At 39.2% G+C, this 22009-nt stretch overlaps 2 protein-coding genes across 3 annotated transcripts; one reads left to right on the top strand and one right to left on the bottom strand.

Annotated features, from left to right (window-relative positions):
• On the bottom strand, nucleotides 1-6327 carry PNN (pinin, desmosome associated protein). The gene is made up of 9 exons (XM_052659735.1): nucleotides 6215-6327; nucleotides 5489-5560; nucleotides 5042-5110; nucleotides 4166-4238; nucleotides 3955-4049; nucleotides 3714-3789; nucleotides 2570-2725; nucleotides 2355-2493; nucleotides 1-1610 (listed from the first exon to the last, which is right to left on the bottom strand). The coding sequence occupies exons 1-9, from the start codon at nucleotides 6325-6327 to the stop codon at nucleotides 244-246; spliced, it is 2160 nt and encodes a 719-aa protein (XP_052515695.1). The 3' UTR covers nucleotides 1-243.
• Nucleotides 6328-10011: 3684 nt separating this feature from the next.
• On the top strand, nucleotides 10012-20340 carry TRAPPC6B (trafficking protein particle complex subunit 6B). 2 transcript variants are annotated; one of them, XM_052659564.1, is made up of 6 exons: nucleotides 10012-10344; nucleotides 15267-15334; nucleotides 16264-16381; nucleotides 17331-17414; nucleotides 19080-19173; nucleotides 19854-20340. In XM_052659564.1, the coding sequence occupies exons 1-6, from the start codon at nucleotides 10264-10266 to the stop codon at nucleotides 19883-19885; spliced, it is 477 nt and encodes a 158-aa protein (XP_052515524.1). In that variant the 5' UTR covers nucleotides 10012-10263; the 3' UTR covers nucleotides 19886-20340. The 2 variants fall into 2 exon arrangements, with proteins under 2 accessions (XP_052515524.1, XP_052515525.1); XM_052659565.1 differs by having other exon boundaries at nucleotides 10331-10463.
• Nucleotides 20341-22009: the final 1669 nt, after the last annotated feature.

Genomic DNA, 22009 nt, shown 5'->3' with positions numbered 1-22009 from the left:
CTTTTTTTATTATTATTGTTTTTACATATTTTGGAACCTCACATAATTTTGATAAATAACTCTTACAAAATTATGCAAAAGTACAAGAATGTCTGGTAAACAAACAGTCTGTATTTTCCAAAAAATTTTTTACAACATGCAATTCTTAAGGCAGCATTCTCCTTACAAGGAAAGGTAATCCTTTTAACTCATCAAGAAATCTTCTGCTGCAAAGAATAGGCTAAGCAAGCCTGGCTTCTTCCATTAACGCCTCTTGTCTTTCCTGTCTGATTTTCGGTCTCTTTCACTTCTTGAAGATCTTTTGCCTGATCGACTACTCTCTGACATAGACCTCTTTCTGTCAGACCGGGAATTCTTATCCTTCGATCCTTTTGCATCTCTACCACTACCTCCTTTGGAAGACTTGTGACTTCTCTCTAGTCCTGCAGCATCCCTCCGCTTCCGATCCACGCTCCTCCTGTGCTTTCTATCTCGGTTATGCCCCCGGCCCCGACTCCGACTCCTACTCTCACTACTGCTAGTCGTGCTGCTGCTACTGTCTCGACTGCTGCTGCCACTTGTACTGGAGCTGCTGCTGGAACTACTTCGACTACTGCTACTGCCACTGCTGGAACTGCTTCCACTGCTGCTACTGGTTGAACTGCTACTAGAGCTGCTGCTGCTACTGCTTCGACTTCTGCTCTTGCTTGTTTTATTTCTAGCTCGACCTCTACTTCTGCTCCTCGTTTTAGTTTTGTTCTTGCTCTCTGAATGTACCATCAGCACTGGCTCTGTCACCTCAGTGAGTTTTACAGATTCTACAAGAAACTCCTTCCTCTCAGGTGGTAAATGCCCTTGCTCCTGAATAACCTGAGGTGGTGGCTGTGAAACAGCCAACGGCAAAGTCTCAGGCTGAGAGAGAGGCTGGGGCTGGAGTACTTGTTGGGGCTGAGACTGGGATTGAGATTGGGGCTGGGGCTGAGGCAGGGACTGAGGTTGAGCCATAGGCTCAGGTTGGGGCTCAGATTCTTTTTCTTCTTTTTCCTCAGGCTCATTTTCCATTTCTAGAGTACTAACATTCTCTTTTGCAGGAGAAACAGATTTACATTCTTTATCTGGCTCAACTTCAAATTCCATTTCTGGCTCCAATTCTTTGCTAGTTTCATTTTCTGAAGGTTCTATGCTTTCAACTTGATTGATTTCCATTACCTCCTGCTCAGCAATTACATTTTTGACACTCTCAACCATCTCTAGCACATCCATAACTTCTTCAGGCTGACTATCCTGCTGCTTCTCACTTTCCCTTACCTCAGTTTCCTCCTCCATCTTTACTTCCATTTCCTGTTTTTGTTCCTCCTCCTCCTGTTCCTTCTCTGCATCACTATGAACTATACCAATTTCCTTTTCCTCGTCCTCTCCTGCTTCCTCTATTTCTACATCATTGTGCTGATTACCTGTCTCCTCCAACTCTTCCTCTCGCTGAGCCACCTTACCCTCTTCTTGTTCCGACTTCTGTTCTTCATTACGCACCACCACCTGATGCTCTTTTTCCTTCATTGATTGTCTTCTAGGCCTAGCCTCCATTTTATTTATTTGTTCTGCAAATTCGATGCGTCTACCTTCAAATAAAGCTAAAGAATAAAAATTTACATGTGTAAAATTTACTAAGATTTAAAAAATTCAAAGTCACAATTTGACATCTGGTCACAAAATGTCATTGGTGTTTTATCTAAATGTCTTTTTTGTAAAGAGATAACAAGACTGATTATGTCAAGTAAGTAATTCCAAACTGATATGACAAAAGCACACTGGAAACCTAAACACTTTAAGAAATCAGTAACAGACAAAACTACACATTATCTAACCGATGGAAAAACAGGACAATCTTGCTATTTTACTGCAGTCTAAATGAAAAAGAACAAAACTTCTTTTAAACAATCAGTTTCATAGTATCATATCATGAATTAATTTTTCTGATCCCAGAGAGACAAGTGAGCTAATCACAATCTTAGTAGTATCTACCCTTCCATGTATATACTTCCTCTATAGACTACATCAATCTTCACCTTTTTCTTGATTCATCAGCATTTGAACCTGGCTACTAAGAATATCAAGCAAAAAAAGAAGTCAGTTCACACAAATGCTTTAGAAACAAACGTGCGTTAAGCACCACCTAATATGTTAAGTTTCCTGTATCTAACATCTGTCATGAAACAAATGATCCTGTACTCTGAACACATTAGCACCTTAAGAATATCGTTCTAAAACATTAACGAGTTCCGACTGCTACATGAAAGAAATAAGTATGTATGTATGTATGAGTCTGTTACCTTACCCATTAAGGAAATTTCAAGGGGCCTCCTCTTTACACTTACCATTCATTTTCCTCTGAGACTCCTCTATTAATTTTTGGGTAGCAGGACACATTCTTCCAGGAATATAGAACAAATGGGGCTTTGTTTTAGTTCTGATATATTTAATTATCTTGGCATTATGCTCATTCCATTCTTCTTGCTAAAGAAAAGGTAAAAGGTTAGTGCTTTTGTCAACATCAAGGATTACCAATCTTAGAATTCCAAAATATACTCACCAGCTGCGCAAGCTCAACCTTCTGTTCCAAAAGCCGCAGTTCTGTCTGTTTAGCACGTCTCTCTTCAAACAGTTCTCTCCTCTCATTTTCAACCTGTTTTCTTTCTTCTTCTGCCTGCACTTCAAGTTTTTGTTCAATTTCCTGGCGTCTCTTTTGCTAAGAATAAACAATAACCTTTAAAAGCTTATTATGCACCCTGATGTGAAACACTGCAACTTTACTGATGCCTGCAAACAGGTGTCACACCTGTAATTCAGGACACCAGCTAATTCAAACTTGGCATCTGAAGCAGACTGCAGTTTCCTTTTCAGGAAATGGGGACTGAAGCCTTTTCATGTAAAAATTTTAAAGCTACTAGCTGTAATATCAGTTACTATTCCATTCCAACACAATATATGAAATAACCTGAAAGTTCACCTGAAGGAGAAGAGTACTGTCTTTATAGGTTATTTTCAGGTACTCTTTCCAAAGCAAAAAATTGGAGACAAGTGACATCCTAGAACAGACAACTAGTCACTCTCTGAAATAACTTTATTAACTTCCTATAACTGAATTGCTATCTCCCTTCTCCTCTGAGAAGCAGTAACTTGGTATTCAACTCCAAGGACACAATTTTGTAGCTTCAGTAAAATAAAAACTTTCGCAAATAGGACAAATAAACTCTGGAGAGCAGGGAATATAATTTATGCTTCTGCTTCTAGAGTACCTGAGTGTGTTTTAGAAATTATAATTACTTAATAAATTACAATGATTAACAAGTTCAACTTGCTGTTTGAAAGAAAGTACTGTAAGGCCTGAAGACATGGAGAGACTTGCCCAAGACCTGAAAATGAGATTGCTATAGAGCTGAAATCTGAATCCAGGTTCTCCTGAGTCAAATTAGGCTCACTGAACAAAAAAGAAAAGTTCACTAAGTTACTTAACAGCACCTCAGAAAGAACCAGTTAATAACAACTTAAGAAAGTTTTAAGTTTTTCCTTAGCTTCATTTTAGGCTGGCAATTAAATCTTTTTCCCTCCTTAGGAAATATCAGTTCACTTTGTGAATTTTGCAATTAAATCTTAAGTTTTTTTTAAACATTTAACACATAATCAACTACTTTGACAGGTTAATAAAGGAAGCAAAAGAAAAACTGCATAAATACCCTTTCGGTAGCAACAGTGGACTCTTGTTTAAATTTCTGAAGGGTGCCCATCAACAAGCCAAATATTCGCCGATTCCTAAAGAAAAGAAAAACAAAATCTAGTTTCAAAACATTCTACTTCATTTAAACCTGCCATGTCCTAAAAGAAGCACAGTATAGACACTTGAACAATTCCTAAAATTTTCTTAAAATTGCATTATTTAACAAGAGTTGTTTTCATCCAGAAAGATACTTAAGATACCTTTGCTTTCCCTTTTCATCCATATTTTGATCCTGGATAAGGTCTCTCCGTGTACGCTCTTTGGAGGTAGCTACAACTGAAGACTGCAAAGCTGGCTGCAGGAGAAAAGAAATCTCAGTAATTTAACTAACATACAGGTAGCACTCTACTAAATGTAGTCAGGTGAAAATACTATATTCACCCTCTATGAAGTTCTTTTAATTTCAATTACCTTCTTAACATCATCGTCCTCTGGGTCGCTTTCTTGGCGTGATTCTCGTCGAGTCCGACGCTCCCCTCCCAGCCTGACATAGGAAAGGGAATTTTAAAAGGCCAAGTCAAACTTTGATCTCCTATAGGTCTCAACCTGGGAGAAGGCAATGGCAGCCCACTCCAGTACTCTTGCCTGGAAAATCCCATGGGCGGAGGAGCCTGGTAGGCTGCAGTCTACGGGGTCGCTAAGAATTAAACACAACTAAGCAGCTTCATTTTCACTTTTGCATTGGAGAAGGATATGGCAACCCACTCCAGTGTTCCTGCCTGGAGAATCTCAGAGACCGGGGAACCTGATGGGCTGCCGTTTATGGGGCTGCACAGAGTCAGACACGACTGAAGTGACTTAGCAGCAGCAGCAGCAGCAGCTCTCAACGCAGTTAAGCTTTTGTAGTGTAAGACAGGAAAGTAACACAGACAGACAATCTCCTCCATCTTATCTTTCTCCTGACCTTTACTGTGCTTTCTTTTTTTAGTTCTACCAGTTTACTGCTACCAACCCATCTCCCTCCAATCTCTATCATGCATGCATGCTCAGTCATGTAACCCCATGGACTGCAGCCTGCCAGGCTCCTCTGTCCATGGACTTTTCCAGGCAAGAATACTGGAGTGGGTTGCCATTTCCTTCTCCATGTGCTAAGATTTCTGTTACTGCCATGAAGAACTGAGTTTTGAGGGATACTGGCTATCTCAGTTCAGTCAAATACCAAGTGAAAAGACTCAGAGTAAGTGATATACTACTCAATCCTAATACAACTCAATTCAACCATATTAAATATTTATATTCTACCTCATAAAATAAAGTATGCTTCCAGAATCTTGTCCTCCAACATACCTACTGACTGCCCCTTCAAGGTCTCTCTGTTTGGCTGGGGGTCCTCCTCCACTATCTGAGAATCCACGCCTGCAATAAAAATGTCCAACATAAAGCACATGAAAATTAAGAAAAATGGTTATTTCTATTTAAGAAGATAATTTAGTTGCTGTTATTAAAAACTCCTCTTCCAAATAAAGTAACCTCAAATGGACATTTACTTCAAGATGGATGTTCTTATAGCATTTCTTTTAGATCTATGAGAATATATTAAGTTTGCACATAACTGATATAGTTACTGTATTCTTCAATCTCTAGCTGTAAATGTAAATTAACTATACAGAGAACTACAGCTAATCACAGCTTCAAATCAAACTTTTCTTAACACTGGCTCTAGCAAGAAATTTGTTTAAACCGATTCATTAATTTAGTACAGTACCAATAGATTAAATTTTAAGGAAATCTTACCTCAGCAATAAACTACCACGTCCTCTACCTCCACCAGGACCAGAAAGGGCGAGCAATCTGGCTTGGATGGGCCTACAAAATAATTTACAAATCAGTCCAACAATCGTTTCTAACAGCCCCAAACACTTCAACGGGTGCAGTTCACCATCAAGAGAAAATAAACAGAAAAGTTTTAAGATGACGGTTTCAAACCCGAAACACGTCAAGAAGCACTTTACTAACTTCCTCGTTTTCCCAAGACCAGTTTCACAAAATTGTATTTATCGTAACACCACTACACGTTAACAGGCCTGAGTCAGGTTCAAATTTCACCAACCCAAAGAAAGTTGCACGTGGGCAAGAGCCGGAGGGTGAGGCAGCGGACCGCGTCCCCGGAAGGTCCCAGGGCCAGCCCTGAATCGGGTGGCCCGCGAAGGAGGAAGGCTTTGTGCTGCAGTTCCGGGCCTGCGGGGCCGAGGGCGGGAATCGGCAGTCCCGGCCTTCCCACAGGACCGGAGACCATCCCGGCGCACCCAGGCTCCGCTCTCCTTCCTCACGCACCCAAGACCCAGGACTTAACGCTGAAGGCCTTGGAAATTCCCACCTCACCGAGGACAGGGTCCCACGGCTGCCCGCGAACAGGCCTCGATGTTCCAGTCTTCTCAGGGCTGACCGCCCTCCCCGCCCCCAATTCACCCCGGCTTCACGGCCGCCTCTGGTAGCCAGCATTTCCCATCCACTCCTTACCTCACGTCATTCGGATCCCGCCCGGTGAGCTTGCGAATATTCTCATCCACATTCTTTAGGCTCTCTTTGGCCTTTTCTAGCTGCTCCTGCAAAGTTCTCACTGCGACCGCCATCTTCTCCCTGCAGCAGGCTTCGAGACTGCTCTATAGGCCGCGCCTGCCTGTGTCGCGCCGCAAGACGCCAGAAGACTGACAGCTGGGTTCAGCCAATGGCAAAAGGAGTTGTATTTCGGCCTCAACCACTCAGCAACCGGAAGGGGGAGAAACTGCCGGCCTTTGTGACTCTGGGCCAATGAAAAGTGAGGCAGGGGTCTCCTCCTTCCCCAATTAGCTGCGGGTGGCTGGGCTCCGCTTCTAGCGCAGAGCTGGGGCGGGTTTGAGTACCTGGGTCCTCGGAGACGTGGGTTCTCGGCCCAGCTCTTCTGGTGAGGAGAGCGGGGTCTTCCTGGCCCTTTTAACCTGTAGAGAACGTGCCTCTTATCATTTTACCACCTGATACCCTCAGAGTAGGGTTCAGGCGAGTCTATTTCCCCGTCTTTCCGCGGTAAATGATTTGATTAGGAAAGGGTGCGGCCATTCCGTTGGTGCGCATGCTCAGAGAGTCGGTGGGAGGGGCGCAGACTTCTCTTGATTAGGTTAAACCTTAAAAGAGCGGAGGGAAGAGAGTGAAAGAAAAGTCATTCCTCCTAATAGCTAACAATTATTTTGTACTCTGTGAAACACTTTACATACATTATCCCCCACAAGCCAAAGGCTTGAATAAGCTTGTTATTCAGGCTTGTTATTACTGATAAGGAAATTGAGTCTGGAGATAATGTAACTGTCCTAAATCACGCCGGTCCAGAATCATTCTATGATCAGACCAGTGCCAGACTGTACTACAAAAATAATGATCAGATCATGTGCAGGGCTGTACTAAAAAAAGTGACGATAACGGGTATTAGCCTCTACAGCTAGGCTGCAGCTGGTTGGTTTAAAATGGGTTCTGAGGAACAATATTAGGGATAATTTTTGTGTTATCCTTCACTCGTTAGCCAGGCATCCTTGCACTAAGCTTAGCGGGCCAGCAGTATTTAATCCGAGTTACTATTAGATTCATATAACAATCCTTAAAATTCTTGATCTGTTAACTTGGACTCTGGAAAAATCCTGGAACCAGATAGCTGTGGTTTCTGCTTCCACGAAGTTTGTACGCTTCTCAGGGAGCAAAGATGCTTCCTGTACTTATGCATTCGACAGATACTTATGAAATGCCTACTATGTGCCATGCACTTGGATAGTCAGTGTACAATACAGATACCTGCCCACAAGGAGTTTGGCGATGGGAAAAATGAGACAGATAAAAGCATAAGTAAATTATAAAACGTGGTAGAAATGGGTTAAGTGCTATACAAAAAAAGAAAACGTAAAGCTGGGTAAAAAGGATGTGTGTGTGCTCAGTCATGCCTTTGCAACTCTTTGGCCTATAGCCTCAGGCTCCTCTGTCCATGGGACTCTCCAGGCAAGAATACTGGAGTGGATTGCTGGTCCCTCCTCCAGGGAGTCTTCCTGATCCAGGGATCTCCTGCAGGAGGATCTCCTGGCAGGCAGGTTCTTTACCACTAGCACCACCTGGGAAGCCAAGAAGGATGAGTCTTGATAAATAACTAAATGATTCTGGGACTTCTTTGGTGGTGCAGTGGTTAAGACCCCTGAACTTCCACTGCAGGGGGCTCAGGTTTGATCCCTGGTTGGAGAACTAAACTGCTTGCAGCTGTGGTATGGAAAAAAAAACAAATTACATGGTTCTGATTGTGAGCAATCACTGCAGATGGTGACTGCAGCCATGAAATTAAGACTCCTTGGAAGAAAAGTTATGCCCAACCTAGACAGCATATTAAAAAGCAGAGACACTACTATCCCAACAAAGGTCCATCTAGTGAAAGCTACGGTTTTTCCAGTAGTCATGTATGGATGTGAGAGTTGGACTATAAAGAAAGCTGAGCCTCAAAGAATTGATGCTTTTGAACTGTGGTGTTGGAGAAGACTCTTGAGAGTCCCTTGGACTGCAAGGAGATCCAACTAGTCCATCCTAAAGGAAATCAGTCCTGAATATTCATTGGAAGGACTGATGCTGAAACTCCAATACTGTGGCCACCTGATGTAAAGAACTGACTCATTTGCAAAGACCCTGATGCTGGGAAAGATTGAAGGCAGAAGAGATGGTTGGATGGCTTCACCAACTCAATGGACATGAGTTTGAGTAAACTCCTTGAGTTGGTGATGCACAGGGAGGCCTGGCATGCTGCAGTCCATGGGGTCGCAAAGAGTCAAACACGACTGAGTGACTGAACTGAACTGATTGTGAGCATGCTTAGTCTCATTGATCCTTATCACAATACTGTGTAGTAGGTAGTACTTGGAATGTTAGTGTGGTAATAGTGCCACGAAGTGTAACAGTGTTTCCATGGGAAGATGCTTTTAGAGTCAGCCAAAAAGGTAGGATCTAGTCCTACTTCCTTAGAATCTATTACTATCATCCTGGGGAAATTGAAGTCTCATTTACGGGGGTTAATCAGTAGAATGCCACGTCCAACATTTAGTAATTCTCAATAAGTATTAGTTTCCCCTCTAGTCTCCAGAGTATCCGGAGACACCGTTATTGTGGTTTGAGAAATTGCCCTTAGTAAGACACCAATTTTTTGCCTAATCTTTGACCTTGCTGGTGGTGATGAGGGAGAATACAATTGGACATAAAGGACCTGATTTCACAAATGGGAAATTTTAGTGCTGGAAAAATCAAGATTAAGATTACAAAATACTCTTCAAAATTAGTCCTTTTTGAAAGGGTTGAAACATATGCTTGTTTTTGTGGTGGTTGAAAAAACTGAAACGTTAGAAGGGACATGTTTAAAAACAAACCCACCTCAATTCTAATTATGGTACATGGTCTTAAATTTTATGAAAGGATATGAAGAGTTGAAAGGTTAACAATTTGAGAAACTCAGCATTACTTTTGAGGGAAGCAATGAATTCATTGGGCAAAAAATCTCTGTAAGTTACTAAGAAAAGAACTAATCATAGGCGCAGCGACACGTTTAAGCCAAAGTTTGCCAACTTTGAAATGTGCATATGATCTAACATTTGTATTTGCACGTGTGCAGCAGTTGTCCCATATCCACCATAGATTCTTATATGAACTCCATCCCACAGTGACGTCGCATTTCTGATTTTATTTGCATTTTCTGATTAAAATTTCCCTGTTCTTTTGTTATTCCATCCACCCTGTCCCTTACTCCCAGTAAACTTCCTGGCAGCCAAAATGGCTCTAAATCTTATACCTAGGCTTATCCAAAATGGATTGGGATAATTTCTCAATATACCTAAAATTTATGTTTAGTTCACTCCTCAGTCGTGTCTGACTCTGCGACCCCATGCACTGCAGCACGTCAGGCTTCCCTGTCCATCACCAACCTAAAATTTATAGCCTGAAAACTTACGATTTATTCACTCCTTACAACTTTTCATATTTAGGAGCATATAGCAGAAGTGGAAGCTTTTAATGAAACTATTAGACAACGTTGTCAGTTCTAACAAAACGAATTAACAGAGATGGCAGCGGGAGCTCTTCTCTTATCTTACCAACTTCCCCACTTAGCACACGAAAAATCCTTCCTCCTATCAGCGCCAGTGGTTCACCCCGGACAAGCAACTCTGCGACCATAGAGCTGGCGGAATGCCGGGGTAGAGGGGACCGGATGTTGTTTTTTTCACCTCCCCGCCTAGGGGCCGGATCGGGTCTCCGCCGGCTGGGTTTGGTTCCCGTTGCTGTCAGACTCTCCCGTTCAGCCGTAGGGCTGAGTGGCCCTGGGGTGAGCTCGCCCCGGGACCAGACTCGCTCCGTTACCAGCCTTTAGGAACCGGCGTGGATTCCTGGTCTCCTAGCAACGAGGGCCTGGCCTCGGACTGAGCCGGCCGCGTAGCTGTCCAAGCAGTTGGGGCGCTATCCAGAATCCCCAAGCCGGACCCAAACGGGAGCCGAAACCTCGAGCTTGGAAGAATAAGCAGGAAATGGCGGACGAGGCGTTGTTTTTGCTTCTGCATAACGAGATGGTGTCTGGAGTGTACAAGTCCGCGGAGCAGGGGGAGGTGGTGAGTGCTGCCACACGCCCTGACACTCCTTGTTTCCACTCAGCTCTTTCCTTCAACCCCTGTCCCGTCGCATGCCACGCGTCGCCTCCCGAAGTGTAGACAAATTGGTCCACCTTCAGGTATCCTAAGTCTTAGAACCTGTCAGCTGTCCAGTCTTGCATTCTTGTCTCTTTCGTATTTTCTAGTCTATGCTATCTTTTTGTCCAGTCCTGTATCTGTGTCTGGCAGGCCACAGATTTTCTTAGTTTTGTCCCTTCCATGTGTTGCCCCTGCCCTGATTTGCGGCAGAGTTAACTGCTGATGTTGGCACCCCGACTTAATTCCACTGTCACTTCCAGCACTGCCCAGCTGTCCACTGGACAGACCTCTCCTAGCCTGAGAATCCTGTCCCTCCATCCACATCCCTAACCCTCACTAACACTCCAGGAAACTCAGAGAAAGAAGGTTAATGGGATTTGAGGTCGAAGCAAAGGAAACTTTGCATGTGTTACTATGATTAGGAGACACAACGTAAAAAAATTTAGTGTGCATTATATGTCAGAGCTGGTCGCTGGGGATATAGTAATGAAGGAAACAATGGCCCCATCCTCCTGGAGGTTACTTCTAATGTATGTGAGTCTTCATTCACACTAATTGATTCATTTAGAAAATATGTTAAGTGTATTGTGGGCCTGACACTGTTAGATTAATAAGATGAAGTCCCTGCCTCATTGGGGAATGTGGGTTCAATGAATAATTAACAGTATTGGGTGGTATGAAATAATGGAGTTGTAGGATTTCATATATAAAGTATTCTAAAGTCGCTTAGGTCAGAAGCTCTAGTTTCTATAATGCTGTTGATAAAGAGGGGTAGAAAGTAAGGGCAGGACAAGCATCCTAGGCAAACGTAAAGTCAAAGTGGAATGAAAGGTGTAGAGTATTTAAATATGTCTACATATTTATGAGTATTATAATATACCTACATATTTACGAGTGAATATGAGCATTCACTGTGACTAGATTGAATAGGTGGAGAGTGAAAAGTATTGAAACCTAAAGCTAGAAAGAACCTTGTTATGATTAAAAACATGGACCTTCTCAGTGGAGGATTTTTAAAAAGAATGATACAGTCTATTTGCATTTCAGAAAGATAAAAGTAGCCTTTGGACTGGAGAGGGAAGCTCTTGTAGTGAGCAGCTCCATTACTGGAGGAGTCCAGGCAGGAGATGAAGAAGATCTGGATAAAGAGAAGAGAAGAGAATGGTTTGAGAGAGGAGGCTGAATCTCTAAGATTTGATTAGGTATAGGAATGAGAATTGAAAATTATCCCCAGGTGTTTAGCTTGAGCCACTGGGTTGGATGGAGAAGGAATAGAGAAGAGGTGAAGATACTGAATTATTTTGGACTGGTTGAATTTGTGGCACCTTAGGACATCCAGGAAGAGGTACTGTCAGTTTGTGAACTATAAGCAGGATACTCTCTGTTTTAGGGGGCTGTAACAAAGATGCCAAAGTGATTTATAAACAACAGAAATTCATTTCTCACAGTTTTGAAGGCTGGGAAGTACAGTCAAGGCACCAGAAAATTAAGTGTCTGGTGAAAGCCTCCTCCTGGTTTATAGATAGATGTGTTTTGGCTGTGTGCTCACGTGGTGAAAGGGGACTAGCTAGCTCTCTGGGGTATCTTTTATAAGGACACTAATGCTTTTCTTGAGGGCTCCACCCTCAAGACAGAATCATCTCCCAAGGCCCCTACCTCCTAATACCATCTGGGGGTTAGGATTTCAACATACGAATTTTGGGGAGATACATTCAGTCTTTGGTATTAATTATGCATTAGAGACATTAATAGGAAGACATCAGGAAGAATATTGGAAATAAAGCAAATTTTATCCTTTTTTTTTTTGGCCACACCTTGCAGCATGCAGGATCTTAGTTCCCAGACTGAACTCACGCCCTCAGCAGTCCTAACCACAGAACCACCAGGGAATCCCACAAAGTCTATTATTCAGATCCATCAGTAGTAAGAGATTTTTTCCAAATTACAAACTTTTGACTTTAACATCATTAACAACCAGTAGTTAATGTTTAGCATCTGTGCTAAGTGCTAGTGCTTAATAGCAGACATTTGTGTTTGTGTTGAGTTAGCGTTCCTTAAATCCTTTTCCCCAGAGAATAATTAGTAACACACCTCTTTTACTCTTTTATCATAAAATCCCTGCTCCCTGCCCCACCACATATGCATCAGCTTGCTTCATTCTACTCTCCTACCTTCTTTCCCTCTTTCAGCTCTTGTCCAGGAAAACCTTTTTTAAAAATCCTTTTCCCCCGCTCAATGGGTTAGCCAAACTAAAACAAAACCAGTTGTTCTAATCGTGACTGATAATTTTGAGAGATGTGCTAGTCCTATAAGAGAAAGGAAATCCAAAAGTTTTGAATCATTAAAAATAACTTTCTTTTCCTATTGCAGTTTGTGTATGGTGGGGAAAAAATTATAAGTGCATATAAGCAAAAAATATCTTTAAAAAGTTATGTAGTAGGCTCGATGATTAGAATCCATACTAGCATCTTGGTGTATGAGGGTTTGTTAACATCTCTACTTTGAGTGTGCCTCCAGTTTTTCATAATAAATGTAAATGAAAGACATAATTCTATCATCCAGGGATGGTCTTTATATATCTTTTTAGACATGAAGTCGTAAGTGTAAGTGAAATCAAGGAAAAGACTAATGTTCTCATACTTCAAATCAATAATTTTCCAACTGCACCAAAGAGGTATTAAATCTAATAATTGAATAACTGGACATTTAGCAATTTATTGGGAATAATTTTTTTTACATTAATGGATAAAATATTCCTAAGTTTTTCTTAAAAATTTGGTACTTACTGGTGAGCACTCACAGATGCCAAAGTGAATGAACAGGTAGCAACATCAGAAGGTTTTCCTAGGGCTTAATTCAAAAGTTCATGTGATTCATAGTTAAGATTTGAGAATGTCTGCATATAAGCATATTTCCTGCTTATCAATATATTCCTGGGTGATTGTACAAAGAGTAGATTGTTTCACAAAGAGCATCATGATTTACAGGTCATTCTACCTGAGCATGTTTGGAAATGGGTGTGGAAATTAACAGAGTGGTGCTGTATGGTCCAGTGGAGAAACAACACGATTTGGTTTTTAGAAAGTCTATACCATAAATACAGAAAATAAATCAAAGGAGAAAAAACTAGAGAGACAAGGAGATCAGTTGGAAGGCTCTAACTGAAGACCAGGAGAGAAAGGTTAAGAGCTAATTTAAGCAGTCAGGAGAGAAGATCAATTTGGAAAAGCACGTACATGATAGGCCCCACAGGACTGCAGTGTGCGTGTAGGCTTGGCAGCACAGAGGTGAAGGAAATGGAAGTTGTCTGGTCGTAGTAACTAGATAGATGGTGGTGCCATTAATGAGGTTAAAGAATTTTGGAGGCAGAGCAAGCTGAGGATGCTAAGATAGTATCATTTTGAACATGCCATATTTAAGGGGCCTGTGGGACCTCAGGGCTTCCCAGGTGGCGCTAGTGGTAAAGAACCCACCTGCAACCCAAGAGACGCAGGAGACATGGCTTCGATCTGACCTGGCTTCGATCTCTGGGTTGGGAAGATCCCCTGGAGGAGGGCATGGCAGCCCACTCCAGTATCCTTGCCTGGAGAATCCCAGACAGAGGAGCCTGATGAGCAACAGTCAACGGGGTCGCAAAGAGTTGGACACAACTGAGCACGCACACAGTGGGACCACTAGATGATTGTGTCTGCTAAAATCTGTACTAAAGATTTAGTAGTTATCCCTGTTAGTGGAGTACTTAGTAGAAGTTTCAGCAGATAACGAGGCCTGTGGTGTTAATGGAAGACAAAGGCTTCAAAATATATAAAACTTCTTGCCCTCTTGTTGCTGTATTCTACTAGGTGGGGATGGAGGAACATGAACAGTATAAAATTAGTAAAATGTATATTAGGTTAAATGGTGAAAGAAGTTCCTTGGAGACAAATTAGGCAGAGAAATCAGAGCATCAGAATCACTTTTGGAGGGCTTCTTGAAACACAGGTTACTGATCCATACCTGCAGTTTCTGAGTCACTGAATTGGGGCTGGGGTTACAGAATTTGTAGTTTTGCAGGTTCCCATGTGATGCTGATGTTGCTAGTCTTGGGACACACTTTGGGAATCATTAGGTAGTTTCTGAAGTGGAATGATACTGTTGTTTTAAAAGACTGAAATTAGCCTCATTGAGATGATGACATGTGAGTGAAGACCTAAAGCCAGTGAGGTGGTCATGTGAGTTTCTAGATGGAGAGCTGCCTAGAGCCTGCCTGGCATGTTTAAGGACAGCAAGGAAATCAGTGAAGCTGGATGGAGTGAGTGAAGAAGAGGAGGTGAGGTTAGAGAGGCACAGAAGTCTGGATTGTATAGGGCTTTGTAGGTCATCCAGAGAATTTTGAGAGTCTTTGACATAGGTTTTATTTAAAGCCTTAAGAGTGGATGAGGTTGTCAAAGGAAGAGTGAAGCAATTGCATGATTCCAGAAATAGGATGGGGGGTCACCAACTAAGATACACTAGGAAATAGAAAGCTTGGCTGACTCTAAGAAACATTTTGAAGCAGAACTGAGAAGTTAGTGACAGCACAAAGGGAATGACAGAAAAAAGTCAAAGGCAATACCTTGACCTGTTTTATATCGGAAAGAATAGTTGAAAATGGAAAAAGCCAGGGAAAGCAGGAAAAGTAATTGGGAAGAGGCTTTGGCATTTCTGAAAAGTAGTAACAGTTCTCTGTTTATCTTACTGCCTTATGAAAATGATTAAGAAAATTCAAATGTGACCTGTAATTCACTTTTTCTCACAATGTTTCAGTGAAATATTTACATTCTGGCATTCTAAAATTATTCAAAACTATTATTTTTTTTAAATAGGAAAATGGACGCTGTATAACTAAACTGGAAAACATGGGGTTTCGAGTGGGACAAGGATTGATAGAAAGGTGAGCAGTATGGATTTGAAAATTTTCTTCCAGGTAGGTTATGAACAAAGATGATCCATTTCAAAAGATTGAATAAAACTTGAGATACTTTCATTTTAATTCCTAAATTTTATTTATTCTCTGTTCTTTATTCACAGATTGAAATTTCCTCTTAGGTCTGATGCTATTTTAAGTCAGTTATCCAACTTTCATGTTTCAGACTTTGAAGAAAATATGTATTTGCTTTAAATTTTTTTCCTCAAAACTTTGGTGTGCTGAAACAACTATCTAAAATCTTGTTGCATTTCCTACTTAAGCTAGTAGATTCTTTATCCTAAATGGAATATGGTTTAAATGCGTACCTTAGTCTCTGCTTATGCATGTGATCATCTTCAAACTTACAGGTCAATTTCTTCTAGTATTCCTTTCTCACTATCTGAAATAACTGAACTCATATTTTCCTGATCTTCCTTCGTGGCTCAGGTGGTAAGGAATCCACCTGCAATGAAGGAGACCTGGGTTCGATCCCTGGATTGGGAAGATCCCCTAGAGAAGGAAATGGCAACCCACTCCAGTATTCTTGCCTGGAAAATCCCTTGGACAGAGGAGTCTGGCAGGCTACAGTCCATGGGCCACAAGGAGTTGGACACGACTCAGCGACCTCTCTTTCTTTCATATTTTATATAACAGTACCATGATCATGCTCAGCTTTTTTAAAAAAAATGTCAGCTGTACCTAAAATTGCTTACTGTTAGACTAATTTTAGCCCCATCATTATATAACAGAATGTGAATTCATTGAAGTGGGAACTACTTTGCTTGGTGCTTATCACTTTATGACTGTCAGTAAATGTTCAGTGCTATTGTGGCATTTGGAAATTAGTGAATAATTTGCCCTTCCTGCTTTCTCGGGATGAAAAGTACTGTATTACTTCTAGTTGATCTTTTTAGGTTTACAAAAGATACTGCAAGGTTCAAGGATGAGTTAGATATCATGAAGTTCATTTGTAAAGATTTCTGGACTACAGTATTCAAGAAACAAATCGACAATCTAAGGACAAATCATCAGGTATTTAGATAAATTAAGGCCTAGTTTTTAAAGTCCTTTATCTTAATGTAAATGTCCTATTTTAGTGATTTACTTGTTATATAAAACTTAATTTCTCAGAAACTTAGGAATGTTTCTACGTTAGTAAAACATCATTTTTTTTCTCTAATAGGGTATAGTGAATAAAGACAAGGGCAGTTATCTATAATGACAGCTGTCCCTTTCTCTCAATAAAATTTTAAGTTTTTAAAAGTAGCAAATATCAGAATGATAACAGTTTTAGGACTTGGTTCTTTCATTATTATTACTTAGTGGTGATAATATGCAGAACCACAGATATATCACATTTCTGTCTTTCAAGTAATTCCTGAAGTCTCATTGTAATTCTTGCCGGTTTAGTTGCCATTGTATTTTTTATTCTTAAAATATTGTTAATCTAAAAGTTAATAGGTTGCCTGAGAGATTATGCAAAAATTGACTTATTTTGTAAAATTCTAGGCGATATTTAGAATATATTTGGCATTTACTGAAGTATAAAAAATGAAAATAATGTTATCTCTTAGCTACCAGTAAAATTCATTTTTTCAGATAACATCAGCCTTAACCTAGAAGTACTTGAAATACTTACAGGGAAAAGTGACTGATTATTGGCTTTCTAGGTATGAGTTAATTATATATAGCTGCTAATTTCACCTAGAATGTATTTTTCTTTCACACTAGACTGAATTCTTTAAGGATAGGAACTGTTTTATGTATCTTTGTATCTTCATTATCTTTAAAGCATTCAGTAAATATTAGTGTTATAAATGATGAACAACTCTTCAACTTGAACACTGCAACACTTCTTTGTATAAAGAAAATTTGACCAATGGAAGGGAGCGTTTTAATAACTTCTAAAAATTCTTAAATTGTTATGAAGGGAAGAGTACAGATTATATTGACTTTGGATGTTTTTCTATTTTTGGGACAGGGCATCTATGTACTTCAGGACAACAAATTTCGCCTGCTTACTCAAATGTCTGCAGGAAAACAATATTTAGAACATGCATCAAAGGTATTTAATGGAATAAAAGATTGGTTTTTTTATTATGAAACAAGTAGAAATGTAGGGAAAAATACAATGCTAATCACAGACTTGAATTCAAAATGTTTTTAAATTGTTCCTTTTGCCTAAATACTGCTCTATGAAATAGAAAGATATTTATCATATTGAAATAGTTTAACTTGTAACTAAGTAGGCTTATGATGACCAATTCAAGAAACTCTAGTTTAAATGCCATTAAAAAGGTAGATGATAAGATTCTCAAATATAGTACGGATACATCAGAAAAGATACTCAAGCTTAAAAAACTGGTATTAGCTATACAAAATTATTCACCTCAGAGTTCATATTTATCCATCAGTAAATAAAAAATTTTTTTAGTATAGTTAATATTTGTTTCTAAGAATATGTTTTGTATTAAGCATATGTGCATTTCAGGGTTTCCTCTATTTTTTTTTCAGTCTCAAGTAGGAATCAATAAATAGGCCAGATGTATTACAGAAAAGCTGACAAGTTTTAATATAAGGGTTCCTTTGAAATGATTAAAATACATTGGACAGTATATAAAAGCTGCTTTTTATCTGTATAATTTGTCCACACCTAAATTATCTAACACAAAGGCAGTTTTAGTGTAGTGGGAAGAGTATGAACTTGGGACCAAATAAATCTAGATTTTAAGCTAACTCCACAACTTACAGATCCCCTCTGGACCTTAGTTTCCTTATTAATAAAACTGAGTGTAACAATATATTATAAATAATCTCTAAGTTCTCCCCCAGTTTATAATTTCATGATTCCATATCTGATTAACTATCAGTACCCATTTATGTATATTATAAAATAATTTATTATTCATACATATTGTTGAATATCATGCAATACAAAAATCTAGAGGATAAAATACCTTGGACTATTTGGTTTTTTGGTTCTCATTTTTGTGCTGTCTCTGCTATGGCTTAGTCCCATTTCCTTGTTTCCTTAGCAGAGTTTGTCAACATTGGCACTTTGATCCTTTAAACTGGATAAGTCTTTGTTGTGGCAGGCTATACGTCTTGAACAAGTCAAGATTCTTGGTTGTAGAAAGCAGAAACCAATCTTGATTGAATGGAATCATATTAGTTAGCTTACAGAATTGTTGGGAAGGCTCAGAAAACAGGCAAGAACCATGGTTAGGGAAATCTCCTGGTGGTTTAGTAGTTAGGATTTGCTGTGGCCCAGGTTCAGTCCCTGGTCAGGGAACTGTGATCCCACAAGCGGTCAACATGGTGTGGCCAAAATTAAAGAGGGGAAAAAAGACACCATGGGAAGTTAAAGCAGCCAGGTCACTCCACAAGGAGAGTCTAGTTAGAATCCTTCAAGCAGCACTGACGGTAGAAACAAACCACCTTTGCTGTCTCTAGAACTAATTCTAACCTCTTTCCGGCTTGTTTCTGTCACTCGTAGATTCAGGGTCATGGACTAGACCAGTGAGTTGGATGAACTTAAGTCATGTGTCCATGTTTAGTTGCCAAGGAGCTGGGAAATCTAGTAAGAATTTATAATAATTTGAAAAATTATTATACAGCTTTTCCAAATAAGTGACTTATTAACATCAAGGTTTAACTAAATGTCATATTTATCAATACCTTTACTGTCTTAGTAAATCCTTAATACTTTTTATACTTTTGTTCCTTTTAGTATTTAGCATTTACATGTGGCTTAATCAGAGGTGGCTTATCAAACTTGGGGATAAAAAGTATTGTAACAGCTGAAGTATCTTCAATGCCTGCCTGTAAGTTGACTTCATATTTCTTAACAAATGTTTTTAGCAGTTATTTATCAGGTCTGGTGGTATTTGTTTCCTGTTTTTGTTACTTAGAGGACATTTAAAATGCTAAAACCATTTCATTTTGTCAGTTTTAACACAATGTAGTAATATGTAGCATACTTATATTTATAGTCAATGGTTTTTAAATTCATAATAGACAATGATTTAAGAAAATGTGCTAAGGAAATGTAAATTTATAAGACAACTTAAAGGGTGACTTAATTTTAAAGGAAAATTTTAAGATAGCAAGTTTCCTTATAATGTTGAAGATTTTTTAAAATTTTCTCAAATACATCTATTATTTAAAACTAGATAAAGCCAACTAGTCATCACTAAACTCCTTTTCAAAACTCTCTTCACCACAGCTACTAACCAAGAATTGGCTTGAGCATCACTGTATTTCCTTTCTATTCATAGTAATTAGAAATGAAATACATAAAATATAGAAATCAGAGAAACAAAGGCACTCATTCACAAACAAGATAATCATGAGAAAAATGAAACTGACTGTCAAATAGTGCGAAGTCATTTGATATAGCAAGTTTCTTGATTGAAACAACTTATTAAATACAGCAGAAAATGGATGTTTAGACATGTTTACCTTTTACCTGAAATCAAAATGATTTTCATGTTTTCCTTTTTAGGTAAATTTCAAGTGATGATACAGAAGCTATAGAACCTACTGAAATGCAAGGATTTACTAGTGTAAAGAGATAAATTATTCCTGTATAAAGTATTTCAGATGGCAATGATTTAATTACATTGTTGGACATTTGTACTGATATAAGCTATTTGCTAACTTGTATAATGAAAGATGCACTCTTAAGCAGGAGGAAGGTTGTATTTTATCAATTTAAGATAGACCTTAAAGCAGGTAGAGACATTCTACTATAACATATACTTTACTGAAACTATTCAGAATGAAAACCTAATTTCAAATAACTAAACACCAATGCAGGACCCTTATTTAAACATTTTTATTTGCTTAGAGTGATACATATTTAACCAGAAATGGAGAAGCAAAACTCAGGGTTTGGTAAATTAGTGTAATGAAAAGTATGCACCAATCAGAATCATTTGTGTAAAAATGAACAAATTTTGGTTTATGAATTTTAGTTATTAAAAGAGCAAATAGTACACTAAACTTTGTCTTATTGCTTATAATTTATTACTAAGAGTTTTTATGCATGTATAAGGATTTCATTATATACATTGTGTGTTGTGTGTGTGATATATTTAACTGCCTAAATTGCTTTAAAACTTTACTTTCATATAATTCAGTTCTTGAAAGCTACATTAATGTAATAAAGTAAAATATAATCTAGATAAAGTCGGATACAGATGTGAATTCAGTGACCCCAGAGCCAAAGAATAATAGTATTTGAGGAAGGAAATGTTATACTTACTCCTGTTACAGTCTTGACTTTCCGTTTCTCTCTCCACATGTGGAAGTGCTGGTGAAGATTCTAACATCTCTATTTTTTCCCCTTACTTTTAGTCTTCCCCAAGGGCAGAAGGGTGGATGAATCGATAGTCACACCAGTATTCATGGGCCCATAAGCTTCTGTGGGTTGAGGTCAGTGCTCATCTAGTGTATATCTTATCTCTTCTTTCATCTGATGATCATGAAAGGACAAGCATGGAGATGAAAGCTATCGTACTGAGGATAGCAGACAGAAAGCACCTGAATTGTGCTCTTGAATTAACCAATCCTGGAACTACTATACCTTTGGACTTTTATAATAAATTCCTTGTATTGTTCAGTCTCCCTTTTGTGTATTTTATTGTGTGTGTGTGCTCAGTTGTGCCTGACTCTTTGCGACCCCATGGACTGTAGCCCGCCAGCGTCCTCTGTCTACAGAATTCTCCAGGAAAGAATATTGGAGTTGGGTGCCATTTCCTTCTCCAGTGGATCTTCCCAATCTACGGACTGAACCTGCATCTCTTGTGTTTCCTGCACTGGCAAGCAGATTCTTTACCATTAGTGCCACCACTTGTAGCCAAAATATAAGCCTGTCTTGGTAGAGGTGAGGCAAAAGTTAGGTTATACAAGAAACAGTATGGGAATACTGAATTTTCTCTTTTCTGTAGGGGGAGGGAAAGACAAAGGGTTACATTTAAAACAATAAAACCATGAGGTGCTAAAGACAATATGAGGTTTTATGATCTTGTAGTAGAGAAGGCCTTTTCAAGACTTGTAGAAAATCAAATAAAGCAAAATAGTAGAAAAAATTAATAGCATATCTTCAAGAAATGGTACTGGGAAAACTGAATAATCCCCATGCAAAAGAATGGAAATAGACCCTTATACCATACACAGGTATATGAAGATGCTAAGTATCCTGACTAATGAGGGAAATGCATATCAAAACCACCATTAGTTACTACCCCACAGCAATTAGGATGGCCATTAAAAAAAACCCAAACCAGAAAATATGTGTTGGCAAGGATATGAAGAAATTGGAACCCTTGTGCACTCTCAGTGGGAATGTTAAAATGATACAGCCACTGTGGAAGAGAGTATAAAAATTACACAAAAATTTATAAGTAGAACTACTATATATTCCAGCAATCCCACTTGAGAGAGTATTTATTACAAATAATTTAAATCAGGATGTTGAAGAGTTATTTGCACTCCCATGTCCACTGCAGCATTATTAACAATAGCCAAGAAGTGGAACCAACCTAAATGTTCATTGTATGTATAAGGATTTTCACTATTTGATTATATTCATTGATGGCACTTGATTTGTACTGGCAAACAAGGATGTGCAGCCAGTAAAAAGGATGAAATAGAGCT

This window comes from Budorcas taxicolor, chromosome 21, assembly GCF_023091745.1.
Source record: "Budorcas taxicolor isolate Tak-1 chromosome 21, Takin1.1, whole genome shotgun sequence".
Classification (NCBI taxonomy): domain Eukaryota; kingdom Metazoa; phylum Chordata; class Mammalia; order Artiodactyla; family Bovidae; genus Budorcas; species Budorcas taxicolor.
Note: the sequence above shows the minus strand (reverse complement) of the source record. Positions and strands in the feature narration are given on the sequence as shown.

What these genes read in the sequence shown, in the direction of transcription:
- PNN (XM_052659735.1), bottom strand. Translation starts at nt 6,327, where the DNA reads ATGGCGGTCGCAGTGAGAACTTTGCAGGAGCAGCTAGAAAAGGCCAAA. An exon ending in CGGGATCCGAATGACGTGAG is followed by an intron (nt 5,561 to 6,214) that starts GTAAGGAGTGGA and finishes ATTATTTTGTAG; the next exon opens with GCCCATCCAAGCCAGATTGC. An exon ending in CCACTGTTGCTACCGAAAGG is followed by an intron (nt 2,726 to 3,713) that starts GTATTTATGCAG and finishes GTTTATTCTTAG; the next exon opens with CAAAAGAGACGCCAGGAAAT.
- TRAPPC6B (XM_052659564.1), top strand. Translation starts at nt 10,264, where the DNA reads ATGGCGGACGAGGCGTTGTTTTTGCTTCTGCATAACGAGATGGTGTCT. An exon ending in ATCTAAGGACAAATCATCAG is followed by an intron (nt 16,382 to 17,330) that starts GTATTTAGATAA and finishes TTTTTGGGACAG; the next exon opens with GGCATCTATGTACTTCAGGA. An exon ending in AGTATCTTCAATGCCTGCCT is followed by an intron (nt 19,174 to 19,853) that starts GTAAGTTGACTT and finishes TTTCCTTTTTAG; the next exon opens with GTAAATTTCAAGTGATGATA.